The 19,370-nt window shown below is 43.3% G+C and overlaps 1 protein-coding gene across 2 annotated transcripts in view; it reads right to left on the bottom strand.

Annotated features, from left to right (window-relative positions):
* Nucleotides 1-19,370, bottom strand: part of LOC144755473 (cytochrome P450 2G1-like) — a 291,649-nt gene that overhangs the window by 12,267 nt on the left and 260,012 nt on the right. Inside the window, exon 7 of one of the 2 annotated variants that reach the window (XM_078644445.1) lies at nt 5,177-5,364. The exons of the other annotated variant lie outside the window; for it this stretch is intronic. Within the exon in view, the coding sequence (XP_078500571.1) occupies nt 5,177-5,364 (188 nt within the window). The remainder of the gene's footprint in view (nt 1-5,176; nt 5,365-19,370) is intronic. 2 annotated transcript variants of the gene reach the window in all.

Raw genomic sequence — 19,370 nt, forward strand, 5'->3', positions numbered from 1 at the left:
GAAGACCTCCAAACCTCCATGAACCTCATAGAGGATCTTGGATTCATTATAAACAGGGAAAAATCCATTCTTTCACCCTCCAAATCTCTGGAGTTCCTAGGCTTCACAGTGGACAACTCCAACTGTCTTCTCTTACTCCCAAAAAAGAAAATTGCCAAAATTCGCAAAGAGATCAGGTTTGTTCTGAGGCAACAGTCTCTCTCCCTCCGAGAATTAGCCAGACTCCTCGGTCTCCTTTCTTCCTCGATCCAAGCTATCTTCCCAGGTCCGCTGAACTACCGTGCTCTTCAGAGAGTGAAAGTCAATGCTCTCAGATCCGGCCTTTGGTACGGAGACCACGTTTTTCTGGACAAACAAGCCAGACTGGAACTCTCTTGGTGGCTGGAAAATTTGGACGCTTGGAATGGGAATGGCTATCTTCGGTTCGACTCCGGACTTCGTTTTAGAGTCGGATGCCAGCACGTCTCCTCGACCAGGACACTGGTGGTGTCTGGACCCCTTCAGAGTCATCCCACCATATAAATTTCCTAGAAATGACGGCCGGTCTCTATGCATTTATGAGTTTCAGACACTCTCTTCAGGGCAGATCCGTTCTCCTGAAGATGGACAACGTATCAGCAGTCTCCTATATCAACCGTCTCGGTGGTATGAGGTCTGCCGACCTATCAGACCTGGCAAGGAAACTTTGGATGTTCTGTTTGGAACACAAGATTTCACTGAGGGCAGAATACCTTCCAGGGAAATCCAATCTCTCAGCGGATTGTAACTCGAGATTCCTTCTAGATTTCAGCGATTGGAAACTCGATACGACCGTTTTCAATTCCCTGGTTCACTTCTGGGGTCCTTTCGATGTGGACCTTTTTGCAAGCCGTTTGACCTTCCAACTCCCTCAGTATTTCAGTTGGATGCCAGACCCGGGCGCTCTAGGTGTGAATGCTTTCCTTCCAACCATGGGCTCCTCTCCGCCCCTACGCCTTTCCACCATTCGCCATGATCCAAAGGGTTCTGCAGAAAGTGAGACAGGAACAGTGCTCTCTAGCCCTGATATCCCCTTTCTGGCCGTCTCAAGCATGGTTCCCACCAGTTCTGGAACTTTCCTGCGACGTTCCCTCCCTGATCCCTGCAACTCAAGGGCTCCTTCTAAACGCAAACGGAGAAGATCACCACCTGGTTCTATCAGGGAGTTTGAACCTTCTTGCTTGGAAAGTGTCAGGCAATCTAACCAATTGTCTGGACTTTCGTCATCTGCTCTCACTCTCCTTGGAGAATCTTGGGCACCTGGAACACACTACAGATATAATAACATCTGGAAAAAATTGACTAGTTGGTGCTTGGAAAGTGACTTGGATACCGTAAAACCCTTTAAACCCATCTCTTCCTGCTCTATCGTTAGGTGGGTTAAATTGGCTATGAACTTTGCTGGTATTGACCTTTCTAAATTTCAAGCTCACTTCCTCCGAAGTGCTATGGCCAGCAAATCATTCTGGTCTGGTGGTAAGTTGGATGTTATCCTTAAGTGTGCAGATTGGTCTAACGCTTCTACATTTGCTCATCATTACTGCAAACCTATTGAACATGTTTCTGATGCTGTTATTCAAGGCTACCAACATGCATAATGTAGCCTCCTTGTCTTGTAATGAAATTGCGATTCTCCTATTAACATGACCAGAGAATCTGGATTTCATTAACCCCTTCAGCGCTGATGACAAAGCCAGCTTGTCATGGGCGTTACCTGCGCTACGCGCATGACGAGCTGGCTTTGTCACAAACCGCGCGATTTTCAAATTTCAGCGCACAGCGGGAAAACCCGCTAGCGGGGTAGAGGTTAAAGACACGGAGGCTAACATTATCTCTCCCATCCCTCCCCTTGGACGGAGTATCTATTCATGATTTTGACCCAAATAGACATTATTTACATTCAATGTTTTTGTTAAGCATTTGATTATCAACTTTTATTGATTGTTTACTTTGAATGTTATTACTACTTTCTCTATTTCCTCCATTGACAACTCCGTTCAAATATTTGATGTTCTTCATTTTAATTCGAACTAATGGATTTCCATGGTTTTATCCTCGCTCCCTTCCTTGGATTTCAACCTGTTCAGCATCCTTCTCCCAAGTTGCAGCTTGAGCAGACTTCTCATCGTTCGTTCGCATTTAAAAGAGGCAGCTCTACTCCTGCTCATGGCTTATATTGATGCTGTGATGTCATCTGATTCTTCTTATTGTTCCTTTATGATGTAAGCGGCTGTTGTGAGTTGCATTAAAGGATTAATGCATAATGTTAGCCTCAGTCTCTTTAATGAAATCCAGATTCTCTGGTCATGTTAATAGGAGAATCGCAATTTAAACTCAGGCGTGATGTAATGATAACATTTTGAGCCTATAATGAGCGTTTCAGAAGAGTTGAGAGAGACCCTAAATGGTGCCGCCGTCGATCTAGAAAGGCCACTGAGGGTTGCACTGCCATAATCTAGTTTAGAGATCACTAGGGCTTGCACCGTAATCTTCGAGTCGTTGTGGGATAGGAACGTTTTTATTTTCATATGGTTTTATATTCAGGATCCACTGTTGGAAGTTTGCTCCTTTGATGAGACCACTAATGTGCTTCTGCATGTTCAGATGCTTATCTAGCAATACTCCCAGAGAGCTTGTGTAATTAATGATGTTTGGAGTGCAGTTGAGAGCTTCTAGTTGATGCATCCGTTCTTCAATGACTGGAGACTGATATCCTTTGGGGAGGAGACTTTTAAGTACAGTTTACTGTCATCGGCATACATGTGATAATGTATGTTGGACAATTTCAGGATTTCTGTTAGAGGCTCCATCAACAGGTTGAAGAGGGTGGGTGAAATCGTGGACCCCTGTTGCACCCCCAGAGTAAACAAAGAGGGGTTAGACAAAGACTGATTCACCTTGAGTCTTTTTGTTCTATTGTGTAGGAATGGGGAGAACCAATTTAGCACAGTCCCTGAGTGCCCCATTACATGCTCCAGTAGATCGATATGGGAATAATGTTTGACCGTGTCAAAAGCTGACAATAGGTTTAGGAAGATAAAAAGGCATGATTCATTTAGATCCAGCATTCGTGGATCATCATCAACAATGTGGGTAAGAGCAGGTTCTGTGCTATGACCCTGATGGAAGCCAGATTGGAATTGGTCCAGCAAGTGGAATTGTTCTATGTGGCTACATAGCTGGGCGTGTACATATTTCTCTAGGAGATTTCCCAGAGTAGGAAAGTTGGAAATTGGGCAAAAATTTGGAAGGGTATTATGGTCTGACATCAGTTTTTTAATGATGGGGTGACCTCCCACAATTTTAGGCAATCCGGAATGGTACCATAAAAGCAGAGAGGAATTAACTATATTCATCCAAATAGGGAGTATGATTGATCTGATGTCATCAAGAGGTTCGATGGCAAGGTATCACTTGAGTGGTTGGATGGTTACAGAGTCATCAAAGTGTTGGGAATGGTGCTTTTTTCCAAGGTTTGTAATATGCTTCAAGAAGCATTGTTTTTGGGGGGTGAACCAAAATGGGTGGGGGCCCCCCAACCCAGAGGGAGGATAGGTGGAAGGTAGATTCTCCAAAGCTGCCCGTATTTCCAGTTTGATCTTTGTTATCTTTTCATGGAAGAAGGCGTCAAATTACTCACAATTAGGCTGCACACAGAGTTCCATGGGCTCCCAAACTACAACTGGGAACTCATCAACTCCTCACACACACATAGAAAATCTTATACAACATTGGCACCACATACCTCTACGGCTGCATAAAATTTCACATACCTACCAGACTCCCCCACCCAGCCGAACTTCTTGCACGCACCCCCTGCATACAAAGAACCAGATCCGGTGGTCATGCCTTCTTCTACCTCACTCCTAAAACCTTGAACGATCTGCCCCTGTGCATCAGCGCCTCCTACTTAGTTCTTGAATTCTGCAGAAAGCTGAAGACCGAGCTCATCACTTAGCCCTTACCATGGCTTGACACACATAGATTTCATACTCTGGATTTCCATCAGTCCCCACTCCCAGTTTCCCAAATGAGAATTATTAATAAATTCATCCAACCATTAATTGTGCTTTTTCATTGTTCTAAGGGAGCATCTTTGCTTCAGACCAATTCGACATTTGCCAGAGGTAAGACCCTAATAATTGTTGCACTCCACAAAGCCAGGAATTTCCCTAGTATTCTATGGATAGTCCACTGCTGAAGCCTGCCTCAGAGGAAGAGGAAGCACTGCTGCCTATTGTGTGGAGTGAAGCAATGACCTGATGAAAAGGACAATAAGCAAGGTCCAGCAAACTGGAGCTTGAGTTCTGGGCATCTTGAATAATGAATATGTCACAAGGCCTTTACGTCCAGGAAGCAGCCACTAATGTTTGAAGCATTCTGTTATAAGAGAATTGATGGTGAGTAAAGAATATTTCAGGACCATGCATATATAATTATCCCAAGCTGCCCGTTACCATCCTTTACTGTGTGGCTGCATGTCTGCCACTTTCTAGCCATGATATATTACAGCAATTGTCTCCTGTCATCTGATGAGTTATCCTGTTTCAGCAAGAATAGTTTCCTACTGTGAATATGTACTACCAAACTTCCACCAGCCGTATAAATTGTAAATTGATAACTGTGTAAACAGGGCAAGTGCTAGTATCATTTTCAGCCTTAGAAGCTGTGTGAAAGAATGAATGAATGAATGAAACCCGATTTATATAGCGCTACTTAGCCCAATGGGTGTCAAGGCGCCTAAACCAAATGCTTGTAGTATCCCCAAAGCAAGCTTACTGGTAGGCTTTGATATAGCATCCAAGCCTTTTTTTGTTTTGGCTGGTTGGTTTTTTGCACTACTTGCATTTCGATTCAGTGTGGTTTAGTTTTATTGTTATCAATTTGTAAAGCGCATGGTTACACTAATGGTGTGTCCCCGCTCTATTGTGGACTTCTAAGTAGAGCAAGTGGGGAATCTGCACTAACTATGAGTACCCGCAACATAAAGAGCCTCTAAGAGTAGTGGACTCTCAGCTATCCTGGGTTCCTACCAAATTAGTTGTTCAGTCTTGCACTCAAAACAACTTCTAAACTAGGGCAGATGGCAAATAGCTCAAAAACAAGTGATACATTGTAGCATTCAATCTAACATTTGTGTAAATTGTTAAACAATTACTTTGGGCAGCGTGAATCCTCTGAAGTTGGTGTCTCGCATCACTATGTGTGGTACTCCTAGTGGAACAATGTCACTGAATCGCTGGATCTCGTGGATCACTGCATCTGTGTATGGCATCTTGATCCTGTCCTCAATAGAGGAAATGCGGATCCGGCCAATCACGCTATCAATCTCCGCAATGACCTTATCTGTAATAAGAAATATATAATAAGCAAAAAGGGTTTGGCATTTTTTTCTTTCCAGTGTTGCTTATAATTTACAAATTGTTTGGCAATACTGAAATTTGAACATGTTACAGTTTCATATATGCATAAATATATAGTGGCTGTATTTCTCCCATGGATATCAAATGACATCAAAGAGTCAATGAGAGCAAAGCTTGGTGTCTATGATGTCACTTAGAACCCCAAGGAGTAATACCCCTTCTGTAACCAGTTATCCATCTACGATTTCATGATGTATATGGGTTGCTTCTACAAATTATGTGTTAGGGTTTTGTAATGCTAGCATTGTGTCATGTGACTCTGTGCCTCATGATGGTGATGTCCAGAGATGGACTTCTGTGAGTGTATGCATTTGTGTTTAAAGGGTGAACAGTCGCCCAGCCAGGAGAAGGTTTGGAGACCAGCAGTAGTGAAGAGTCACTGTGCAAGTCTTGAATAAAAGTGTTGCATTTCCACTTAACCGTGTCTACCTCTTCCTGATAGCATGGTTTCCTGACCACCCCAGAAAAAAATGCAGGGGCAGAGGAGTCATAGATAAGCCAAACAATATAGCTTTCATATCCCCACTACCATCTCGCTCCCTTACTTCTTAACACCTCCACAGAGTAGCTCCCCACCGACTACATTGAAAAACATCTGGCATCCTACCACCCAGCAGACTCCTTCCTTCCCTAGCCCAAATAACTAAAATAAAAGCATTAAAAGCTAACTTATGTTTTTACCTCTGTGATGCAATGGATACTTGGATGCCGATTTCAGACTGATACATGGACATGAACATTTTGTATTAAATGGTTCGCAATGGACAACATTGCTAGACACACAGCCAAATAAAGCTCTAGAGCTGATACAATGACTGAAGAGAACATTGCAGGTGAAATAAAGGGTGTTAAAAGCACATCTAAATGAAGTGACCAAGGAGTGGCCATGCCTGCAGGCATGCAAAATGGCCACACAGCAGGCAAGTTATGGAGCCATACACCTGAATAAGACATTTTTTGCAACAGTATCCAAGACCCTCCTCATGTATAAGCAGGCCATGTGACATGGCCATAACCAAAGCAACAGATCAACCAGATTGCCACATGATGGATGCCAGATTGCACGGATAAGTTGTGGCCAGTGGACTACTGCAGTCAAGCGCACTCTTCGGAGGCCCTAGTAGCAACAGTGGCCGTGGGTGAACCCGAGGATCGGGGCTGGGAAGCCCCACTGTGTCGCTTGCCTGCCTACATACCTGCCCTGTGGGGACCACTACATGGGCAGAAGATATCCTTGCACATGAGACCTGAGGCTGATGTCAAGTATGGGCCCATCCCACTATTCACCTCGCCAGCTTTATGCGTCTCTTCCCATGTATGGGTGATACTCCTCTGGTGCCTCTGGAGCCACAAAACCCTCTCACCTGATTACTCTGCTGATAGGAAGACTATTCCAAGGTTGGGGTGAGTTCCTGCATGTCTGCCCCTTCCCAAAGCAGCCAGAGGAGGACCAGCCTTCTGATCCTCCACTCAGTCCCTGGATAATGCTATCACACCCTTTGTCCGCATGGGACTCTGGATCTAGAGGGACTGGCAATCTTTCTTCGCTCTGTCTTCCCTTCTGCCTGGCACTTGTTGACTGTAAAGCATGATCTGCCTGTCACATAGTACATCCTGGGGGTTCCCCCTAAAGACATTGAAACTTACTGCTAAAGCATGTCTTTCTAGCAGGGCTTCCACCATACACTTTGTAGCCTTCTTACATACCCTTCTTGCCAGTCAAATACACCTGGACTCTGTGCTCAGCACCTACATATAACGGATCCCTGCCATGCTTCATGTTTTCTGTGACTGGATGCCCCTAGCATCGATATTAGCCATGGGCGCACAGGGCCCTTCCCAGCCCATGCTCTGCTTTCATCATGGGCAGCAGCGATCAGAAATACAATAAGCTCTCCTTCGAGCAGCCCAGAAGTGCAAGGTGCCAACATTCTCTTTCTGACACCAAAGAGGCTCCACCCAAGGATTGTGCAATGGCGCCCATAGATGGCAATGTGGCCATTGTGGCAGAACTTCGATCACGCTTTGATACCCTCACAAGTTAGTTTGTTTCGTATGGTCGAGCACTGCGATCGCCATACAGTCAGATTTGATGGCACGGAGCGTCGGATCTCCAAAATGGAAGTTGACACCCCAATTTGACAAAGCATTTGGAGAAGGTTAAATAATTGCACAAACACACAGTAGCCAAGAACAAAGATCTTGAAGTGAGGTCCCACCGCAACAACCTTCGGATCATGGGGGTGGCAGAATCTGCAAATATGGGCCATCCTGACATTTTTGTCAAGCGTCCACTCACCAAACTTTTCACCCGGCATGATACATTGGTCATAAAACAGCAGACAGATCACTTAGTGCACTGCCCTTGCCCAGAGCACCTCTCTGCCCGATAATAGCCCTTGTACTAAACTATATGGATCGAGCAAAGGCGTTGCTTCTGGATCAGCAACCGGGCCCACTACAATACCAAGGCTCTTCCTTTTCCCTGTTTCTTGACTTTACAATCATTGTACAGAAGGCAAGGCACAAGTTCTCAGATGTCAAAAACACCTTGCAGAAAAAGGGACTTGCTGTACCCAGATCATCTTCGTGTGTAAGTCAATTGATAGTTTGGGATTCAAAGGCACCCCTGCTGATGCCATTGTATTCTGCAATGACCGCGGCACAGAGGATGCGTCCTCCTGACATTCCACCCCCACCAATCACCTAACACTGCTGTTGCATATTTCAATCATGGCCCCCCAGATGAAGTCACTTGTGCCACTATTAATCTGATTTATCGCTGTCTAATTCCACTGTCCATGCTGTTGTTCTCAGAACTGATGCTAAGGGAATTTGGGAGCGCTGCGGTTACAGGCCGCCTCGCAGGAATAATGAGTTTTTCATTTAATCGATGGTGTTAGAGGATTGTTTCTTGTCCATTGTACGAGAAGGTCAAATACAGGTTTTTGTGGGTTTGACTCTATCACCTGAGAAGTCACTTCTGATTCTGAAAATATATCCGCTGTACCTTGGATATTTTAGACGTTTTTGCTGTCCAATTCCCCAGTACACCAATGAAAACGTTCCAGCACTTACAAATAACGAACAGAATAGTTACAGTTGAAGCCTCGAGAAAGTTGTCTACATGACAAAACACATGTTGGCTGTCTATGCCCATGTTCTACCTACGTGTCAACCAATTAACAAATTATTCAAATATTGTGTTTATATGAGGACTCTATCACACTGTCCAAATTTATTTTTCATGGAGTGTGGTTTAAATTCAAATCAAACTGACAACCGAGTCGGTTCCAAACTATCTTGGTGCTATGGTCTGAATCATATTTTCTGTTGTTCTTATTGTTAGATGTTTTTGCCTGTTTTTTTACCATGACACGTATGTCTTTCTCTGTACGGGACCCAACCTTTTTACACACGTCTCAGTGCCATAGAACCTCTATGGTGTATACAATTTGGATTAGGACTGGATTTTGTTTTGTATGTTTGGGATTCACCAGTTGTATTTGACACTGGTGTGGGTAGAGGGATGGTTTAGTTTGACCTAAATTTGTTGTATTTGATTGCCATATCATGTCACTGGTGCAACACCTTCTACAACTGTCATTAGTTCTTTACTGGCCTAGTGGGGTCCCAGACTAGAAGGGCAAGGGTGACCTGCATGTCATAGAACATCTGAGATCTTAACAACCCACGCAAGGGTGGACAAGTGCTCTCCTACTTGGCCTGCCATGGGGTTGATTTAGTGTTCATTCAAGAGACACACCTAGCCCCCAAAGACACAAACATATAAGCCTTTACAAGGAGGGCAATCAATATTTTGTCTATATTGGCTCATAATCCCACGGGCTTTGTACCCTGATATATAAAAGAATCCCCTTCACATACCGCAACAGCTTTCTAAATGAAGAGGGGAGATCCATATTTGTCTCTGGCATACTGGCGGGCAAGTCTACCCTTTTAGTTAATGTTTATGCTCCCAATCAGGACTCTCCATCCTTCTATCATGAGCTCTCAGGTCGTGCAGGATAGTTAGAGGCAGATCTGATATTCCTGGACGGTGACTTAATTAAGGCTTACAACCCAGTGTTCGACTCCATGGGCTTTACTGTCAGCGCAAGCCTCATGCTCTGCACATATTACAGGACATTGTTGATGCGTTCCAGCTCACTGATGCATGGATGTCACTTCATGCTCCCATCCCAGAACACACATTTTATTCTGCACCCCATGCTGTCTGGACTTGCATCGATTATTGCCGTGTGTCTAGAGAGGCAACTCCATGGCCATCAAACATATCACACCACCCCACTCTTTATTCAACTATGCATACTTAAGAAGGTGCTGAAACTTCCATGTGGAGCAGCATTGTCACGACAGTGGGGAGTCCCTGACAACGCCCTCCACAATACGGTAATTTGCTTGGAGCTATGTGATTCCATAATGGACTACTTTGCTCTCAACACCGGGTTGATGGACAAATAGGCCACTGTTTGGAGGGCCTTTAAGGCTTATGTTCACAGTCTCTGCATAGTCAAACATATTATATACTTAAAAGCATCAGATATGACCTGGGCTGCATGCAACTTGAGTTGCTAAAGATAGACAATGAATCAGTGTTATATGGACACAATGCATGAGGTGTCATATCTGAGGAATATGCCCTGGCACGCAGATATGGCAGGGGTGAACTACCGGGACTCAAGCTAGCATGCCTACTACTCCCTAATCCACAACGTAAACATGTACCCACACTTGTGGCCACTGAAATTGTGAAAGCGGTTGATAACGATAGCATCACCAAAAAATGTCTGCAATACTACCAGCGGCTGTACACAACATGCATGGAAAACTTGGATTTTTAACCTTCCGGATGACTACACCAAGGCAGCCATATAATTCCCACAGCCACTACGAAATGTTTCGATCCCCTACCTGGAAATCCAGCGCCATGATGCTCCTTCCGGAGCGAACGCTGCGCTTTATAAATACCCCTACAAATTACAAATTACAAATTGCATGGTAGAGCATGCTGCAAAGATCACAGAACACCTGTCAGAGCTAGCAATGGTCAGGATGACAGAAGGCCAGCAGCAAATCCTGGTGACACCCATCTCCAGTAAAGCAATTATTCAGGCGACTGATGCCCTAAACAGTCCCAAGGCCCTGGGACAGTATGGTCATCAGGCAGCTTTTACAAGGCACAAAAACATGTGCTTGTCACCCATCTTTTTCAGGTATTTGCAGAGTCCCTCCAAACTGACATACTTGCCCCCAGTCTAAGGGTTTGTGCAGCAATGTTATCACAAACTCTTTGTGATAACATTGCTGCACAATCCCGTTAAAGATACCCACCTCTCAATGTCATGTAGGCCACTTCTTAACCATGACAATAAGATCCTTGCCAAAGTCATCATTATGCGTCTTGTGCTTTTGATGGAACAAATTAAATCATCAATACAAACTGGCTTTGCCCCAAGCAGATCCACCATACTCAACCTCCGTACCATCTTCCCTGTGCTGAATCACATCTCTGCTGACCTGTCTGCGGCTGTCGCCCTTTTTTTTGCTGCCCAATGTCACTTCTCGTATTACTGATGGATGTATGACGTTACAACGCATGCTTTTACCACGCATGCCTTTACAGCGCAGGTTTTACAACGTAAGTCGTTACAACGACTTGCGTTGGGGGCGCTGGATAGTGAATAGTTTAATTTACTATTCCAACTCCAGTCCCCGTGGATAGTATGGAAGGTGTTGGATAGTAAATTAAACTATTCCCTATCCTAGAGCGTCCCCCAGTGCAATGCGTTGTAATAACTTGTGTTGTAAAAGTTGCGTCGTAATGGTAGTGTGTTGTAAAAGTTGCGTTGTAAAGGATGTTCCCCATTACTGATACCACCCTGATGTTCACTTAACGTACCTGAAGACGGAAAAAGACCAGGCTGGGCAGATCCCACTCTCCTCTATATTGCCATTGGGTGTCCGGAGAGATCCTTCTAAAATTCTAACACTGTTGCTCCATTCCCAAAATCCACCTCTAACCCACAACGTTTGGCTACCCTTAATAGATGGAAAACTAGTACATTGCTCGCTACCAAAACATGAATTGCATACCATGGGTGATCACTCCCAGATGTAGCACACTATTAGACATGATGCATTTACTACTGCTGGGGTCTTTATACTTATGGACCACTTCATACTCCAACCCTCACATAACACAGTATGCAACAGAATTCCCTTGTACCCAGTGGTGCCAGAGGAGTTCCCCCACTTACATTGATTATCCCCACCCCTGAGAGGTCCTGCCTACTCTCTAGGCTACATCAAACTTTTTTGGCCTTGAAATTTAGCAATGTGAAGGCCCGGGCAGCATGAGAATGTGATCTAGGTCACCCATTACCTGACAAGACATGTTTTGTTTGTTGTACACAAACTGAGCTTATATCACCCAATGCAGAAATTGGGCAGAAATGAAACTCCCACCAAGTATGAATGGCTCCATGGTATATTGCGACACCACCAGTGAGATATACGCTACACTCTAACACTCAACCTCCATGTCCAACGACATTTCGCAATTGATGTCCCAGATAGTGCCACCGTTTATAATGTTCCATTTTGACTCACACAGAAGGCCCTTTTTATGTGTGTGCACTCCACAACATTGCGCCACCCTCCCACTCCCACTCTTTGTGATAACATTGCTGCACAATCCCGTTAAAGATACCCACCTCTCAATGTCATGTAGGCCACTTCTTAACCATGACAATAAGATCCTTGCCAAAGTCATCATTATGCGTCTTGTGCTTTTGATGGAACAAATTAAATCATCAATACAAACTGGCTTTGCCCAACACAGATCCACCATACTCCACCTCCGTACCATCTTCCCTGTGCTGAATCACATCTCTGCTGACCTGTCTGCGGCTGTCGCCCTTTTTTTTTGCTGCCCAATGTCACTTCTCGTATTACTGATGGATGGATGACGTTACAACGCATGCTTTTACCACGCATGCCTTTACAGCGCAGGTTTTACAACGTAAGTCGTTACAACGACTTGCGTTGGGGGTGCTGGATAGTGAATAGTTTAATACACTATTCCAACTCCAGTCCCCGTGGATAGTATGGAAGGTGTTGGATAGTAAATTAAACTATTCCCTATCCTAGAGCGTCCCCCAGCGCAATGCGTTGTAATAACTTGTGTTGTAAAAGTTGCGTCGTAATGGTAGTGCGTTGTAAAAGTTGCGTTGTAAAGGATGTTCCCCATTACTGATACCACCCTGATGTTCACTTAACGTACCTGAAGACGGAAAAAGACCAGGCTGGGCAGATCCCACTCTCCTCTATATTGCCATTGGGTGTCCGGAGAGATCCTTCTAAAATTCTAACACTGTTGCTCCATTCCCAAAATCCACCTCTAACCCACAACGTTTGGCTACCCTTAATAGATGGAAAACTAGTACATTGCTCGCTACCAAAACATGAATTGCATACCATGGGTGATCACTCCCAGATGTAGCACACTATTAGACATGATGCATTTACTACTACTGGGGTCTTTATACTTATGGACCACTTCATACTCCAACCCTCACATAACACAGTATGCAACAGAATTCCCTCGTACCCAGTGGCGCCAGAGGAGTTCCCCCACTTACATTGATTATCCCCACCCCTGAGAGGTCCTGCCTACTCTCTAGGCTACATCAAACTTTCTTGGCCTTGAAATTTAGCAATGTGAAGGCCCGGGCAGCATGAGAATGTGAATGGTCACCCATTACCTGACAAGACATGTTTTGTTTGTTGTACACAAACTGAGCTTATATCACCCAATGCCAGGCATAAATTGCTTCATATCAAAGTCCTCCATCGTGCCTACACCACCCAGCAGGGATTAGCGAAACTTGATGCCACACAATCGCATCAATGCCCATAAAATACAGCGCTAATAACGTAGACTTTATGCACCTCCTCTGTAATACAACAAAGTGGCTCCAAATCGTAGCTTCGATTTCTGCTATAACTGGACACCAGATGCAGCCAGACCCCTCCTTTACGCTATTATGTTACGTCAATCCCCTTCAGCCCGGCTCCCTATGCTTCCCCCCTATGGCGCTGCTGCTGGCCAACTATCAAATAACTATATCTTAGGGCAGAAATCAAACTCCCACCAAGTATGAATGGCTCTATGGTATATTGCGACACCACCAGTGAGATATACGCTACACTCTAACACTCAACCTCCATGTTCAACGACATTTGGCAATTGATGTCCCAGATAGTGCCACCGTTTATAATGTTCCATTTTGACTCACACAGAAGGCCCTTTTTATGTGTGTGCACTCCACAACCTTGCGCCACCCTCCCACCCTGTGGTCCGCCCTCAGCTCCTTCTCCCTGATACCACTCTGTGCTCCCTATGAAATTTCTTACTTTTATCTATGGCAAATCTTTTGTTTATGCTATGTTTAACCACAGGTGTTCAATGTGTGACCTATAACTGATGTGTTCTTCCCATAAGTTAGTGAGTCGACATTAATGGCCCCCAAACAAATGTACTGCTTACTTTGAGGATGTTGATCTTCGGATAACTGATGAACGGAGGGCTAGACAGGGCTGATGAGGTGAGGCAGCTGCTCCATTTGCCTCAGAAACTGCTGCAAGAGTGAGAAGGATGAGAGCGAGCCCCACAATACTGATTGATGGAACCCTGGAAATATGGGGGTGGGTGAGGCTGAGATGTTTTACTGAACTTTTTCATACTTTGCCAAACTTTGGAGTTTCTCGGGCCAGTGGCAGCTGCACGGCAGGAAGGCGGAGCGGGAGTTTTGTACGGAGTGAGAGAGGACTCATACCTGGGCCCACTGACTTCCCACTCCTATTGCACTGTCTGCCCTTGCCTCTATTAGACTAGATTTGCTACTTTGTCACCTGAGCAGCAATGATTAAAAGTATTTTTTTAATACAATATAGCTAAGTGGAGGATGACTGCCACCGATCCTCCCCGATCCAAGATGCCTCTTGGATCGGGGAGGATGAAGATGTTCTCCCCCAGCCCCCTATAAACAGTGATAATTTACAAATTTGTTGTAATGAGATGGCGGATTTCTTTTATAATAAAGTAGATCTTATTTATTCCTCTTTTCCAACAACTCATTCAGCCACTCCTGTGTACTCCAAACACGACACAATAGATAATGTGTAACCTGTGTTGGAGAACTTCCCTTTGCTCCACTTGGACTTATTGGCTACCTTGATGGTTCAGGTTAAATCCGTCTCTCCCAGCGATCCCGCCCCTCCGAGCTTCTTAAAGACTGTTAGCCACACCATCCTTCCGGTCATACTGAAGGTACTTAATGCCTCAATCTCCACCAACACAGTTCCATCTGTGTGGAAAAAGGCTAGAGTGAGAGCACTTGTTAAGAAGCCCAATATGGATATTAACAACTTCAGTAATTATCGTCCAATTTCTCTGCTTCCCTGGGCCAGTAAGTTACTGGAAAAATATATTAATAGCCTCCTGACCAATTTTTTAGAGGAAAACAATCTGCTTGATCCCTCGCAAACCGGCTTCCGCCCCAAGCATGGGACGGAATCCGCCTTATTGGCGGTCCTGGAGGAAACAAGAGGCATCTTGGATCGGGGAGGATCGGTGGCAGTCATCCTCCTCGATCTAAGTGCCGCTTTTGACACTGTGAACCATAAAATCTTATTGCAGTGTCTCCAGGACATTGGGATTCAAGGAGGAGCGTTGGAGTGGATCAGCTCATTTTTAACCAATAGAAATTTTCAGGTTTTTGAGGGAACCACCACCTCTACCAGCAGGCCCCTGGACTGTGGAGTTCTGCAGGGTTCTTCACTCAGCCCGACGTTATTTAATGTATACATGAGGCCGCTAGCTGGTATTGTCCGTCCATATGGCATTAAGATTGTGACCTATGCGGACGATACCCAGCTGGTGGTCTCTTTGACGCGGGCTGAAGACCCTGCAGGTACGGTGGATCTGGTAGGCTGCCTGAGTGAAGTCAGCAGCTGGATGACCCTGTCTTGCCTCAAACTTAATGGGGACAAGACAGAGGTAATGCTATTAGGCCATTCGGCACCATCGGCGGTCGACCAGATCTGGCCAGCTTGTTTGGGCCCTCCTCCAGTCCCTAAGGATGTTATTAAGAACTCGGGTATTTGGTTGGATAAGTCCCTAACGCTTGACCATCAAGCTGTCGTACTGTCTGCCACCTGTTTTGGCCTCATTAGAATGTTGAGAAAGATCCTCCCCTTGCTACCTTTTGAGGCCAAACAAATCGTTGTTCAGGGACTGATTCTCTCCAGATTAGATTTTGGGAACGCACTCTATCTTGGAGCCCCAGACCTCACATTGAAGAAGCTACAGGTGATCCAAAACTGTGCGGCCCGGACCCTGCTTCAAATTCCCCGCAGGATCTCTGTCAAACCTGGATTAACAAGACTGCACTGGCTCCCTGTAAGGGATAGGATTAGTTTTAAATCTCTATGTGTTGCTCATCAGTCTTTTTGGGAAACTGGCCCAGCGATTAGTCGCCCCTTAATCACCCCTTACCTTCCTAGCAGACAGCTACGGTCTACCAATGCTTTTCTTGCTGTCGTGCCAAAGGTCAAACGGTCCAGATCAGGTGGTCGTTCCTTTTCCCTGAATGCGGCTAGGCTATGGAACAGTATACCCCTGTATCTAAGGTCAAACTCAGATCTTACCTCTTTTAGGAAGCACCTGAAAACTTTTTTGTTTAATAAATAAACCTGTTTTTTTCTGCTCACTTGCTCAGCTGTCTAGACACCGTTAGCCATAGTGCTTGGACACCTCTGGGCAACTATTTGCGCTCTACAAAACACATTTTCATTTCATTTCATTTCAAGTGCGTCATACAGAGCAGCACAGACATCCAGGCACCAACTCTGTATCTGTAGTTGTGCAATATTATCCAAGACTCTATGAAGGTGGCATCAAGGAGGCAGAGGAAAGGCAGAGGAGAAAGGAGCAGGATCTTATTCCTGCTAGTGACACCTGGAGCAGGATCCTGTAGTTTTGGCATAAGGAAGAAGTAAGAATTATAAGAGATATGAACCATATAAAATGGAGACTCGAAGACTGGAAGGCTGGGTAATGGGGAAGAGACAGGGTGGCACATCAAAATTAAGATCACCACTGACAGCCAGGCTAAATGTAGTACCCAAATGTCAAATGGAGGAGGGAAACGCTATTGACTGCATGAACCCTGGTGCCAATATTGATATCTACAGGAAGCTATTAGGAGCTAAGAACCGATCACTGACATAATATCGACTAAAAAAATATAGGCATTTAAAATATCGACTTCAAAATATCGACTACAAAAATATCGAAGTCCTATCTACAAACAGGTAAGTACAAAAATATCGAATCAAAAAATCGTTTAAAAATATGTACTTTGTAAAAATATCGAATTTATTAAAATTAATGTAAAATTAATAAAATATTAAAAATAAATAACTAAAATATACTTAAAAACGACTTAAATAACCTTAAAATTATTAAATAATTAATTTAAGTTATAAAAAAAATACAATTTTATTTGTTAAAACATATATATATATTAACATAATATTATTAAAAAATATACAATATTATTACTGTAGCATAGCAAGAGTGTTAAAATTACTATTCCCACTCCAATGAGTGCAACAGTAGGGAAAGCGTTGGATAGCGTAGCGGTAAAAATTACTATTACGACTCCAAAGAGTTCTACAGTAGGGAAAGCGTTGGATAGCGTAGGGGTAAAAATAACTATTCCCACTCCAAAGAGTGCAACAGTAGGGAAAGCGTTGGATAGCGTAGGGGTAAAAATTACTATTCCCACTCCAGTGAGTGCAACAGTAGGGAAAGCGTTGGATAGCGTAGCGGTAAAATTACTATTCCCATTCCAAAGAGTGCAACAGTAGGGAAAGCGTTGGATAGCGTAAGGGTAAAAAGTACTATTCACACTCCAGTGAGTGCAACAGTAGGGAAAGCGTTGGATAGCGTAGGGGTAAAAATTACTATTCCCACTCCAGTGGGTGCAACAGTAGGGAAAGCGTTGGATAGCGTAGGGGTAAAAATTACTATTCCAACTCCAAAGAGTGCAACAGTAGGGAAAGTGTTAGATAGCGTAGGGGTAAAAATTACTATTCCCACTCCAAAGAGTGCAACAGTAGGGAAAGCGTTGGATAGCGTAGGGGTTAAAATTACTGTTCCCACTCCAAAGAGTGCAACAGTAGGGAAAGCGTTGGATAGCGTAGGGGTAAAAATTACTATTCCCACTCCAGTGGGTGCAACAGTAGAGAAAGCGTTGGATAGCGTAGGGGTATAAATTACTATTCGCACTCCAGTGAGTGCAACAGTAGGGAAAGCGTTGGATAGCGTAGAGGTAAAAATTACTATTCCCACTCCAGTGAGTGCAACAGTAGGGAAAGCGTTGGATAGCGTAGGGGTATAAATTACTGTTCCCACCCCAGTGGGTGCAACAGTAGGGAAAGCGTTGGATAGCGTAGGGGTAAAAATTACTATTCCAACTCCAAAGAGTGCAACAGTAGGGAAAGCGTTGGATAGCGTAGGGGTAAAAATTACTATTCCCACTTCAGTAGGTGCAACAGTAGGGAAAGCGTTGGATAGCGTAGGGGTAAAAATTACTATTCCCACTCCAGTGAGTGCAACAGTAGGGAAAGCGTTGAATAGCGTAGAGGTAAAAATTACAATTCCCACTCCAGTGGGTGCAACAGTAGGGAAAGCGTTGGATAGCCTAGGGGTAAAAATTACTATTCCCACTCCAGTGAATGCAACAGTAGGGAAAGCGTTGGAGAGCGTAGGGGTAAAAGTTACTATTCCCACTCCAAAGAGTGCAACAGTAGGGAAAGCGTTGGATAGCGTAGGGGTTAAAATTACTATTCCCACTCCAAAGAGTGCAACATTAGGGAAAGCGTTGGATAGCGTAGGGGTTAAATTACTATTCCCACTCCAAAGAGTGCAACAGTAGGGAAAGCGTTGGATAGCGTAGGGGTAAAAATTACTATTCCCACGCCAGAGAGTGCAACAGTAGGGAAAGTAAATACTTCATATATTATTTAAAAAACATATACATTAATAACTATCAAACATTAATTAAAAGTAATTACCAATTTAATATAATATAATAATTAATCAATTAAAATTACAAATTAAAATAAATTATTACAATTAGTTACCTAATACAAATTAATTACAAATTAACAATGAATTAATTAACAATTAAAAATTAATTAACAATTAATTCAAATTAAATACAATTAAATACATTGAATTATTTAATTAATTCTAAATAAATTACTTCCCACCCTATTCCCCTATAAACCCACAACCCGCTACAGAAAATAAATTTGTAAAATTAACATACTTAGCAATTAATGAATTAAATAAAATTAATTGCCAATTAAAATTTAATTAATTACCCTTAAAAAAATAATTAACAATTAATTCTAAATAAATACCAATAAATAATTTTACATATTTAATCAATTTTACATAAATTACTTCCCACCCAATTCCCCTATAAACCCACAACCCGCTACAGAAAATAAATTAGTAAAATTAACATAATTATCAATTAATCAATTAATTAAAATTATTGCCAATTAAAATTTAATTAATTACCAAATAGAAATTAATTAACAATTAATTAAAAATGAATACCAATAAATAAATGTACATATTCAATTAATTATAATTAAATTACTTCCCACCCTATTCCCCTATAAACCCACCACCCTCTACAGAATTAAAATTAAACAAACAAAATTCATTAATTAAAATAAATTATAACATAAATATACACTTTTCACACATATAATAACATAAAAAACGCTATAAAAAATTTGATATTATTAGAAATTCGATAATTT

The sequence above is a fragment of the Lissotriton helveticus genome, chromosome 5_1 (assembly GCF_964261635.1).
Source record: "Lissotriton helveticus chromosome 5_1, aLisHel1.1, whole genome shotgun sequence".
In the NCBI taxonomy this organism is placed as follows: domain Eukaryota; kingdom Metazoa; phylum Chordata; class Amphibia; order Caudata; family Salamandridae; genus Lissotriton; species Lissotriton helveticus.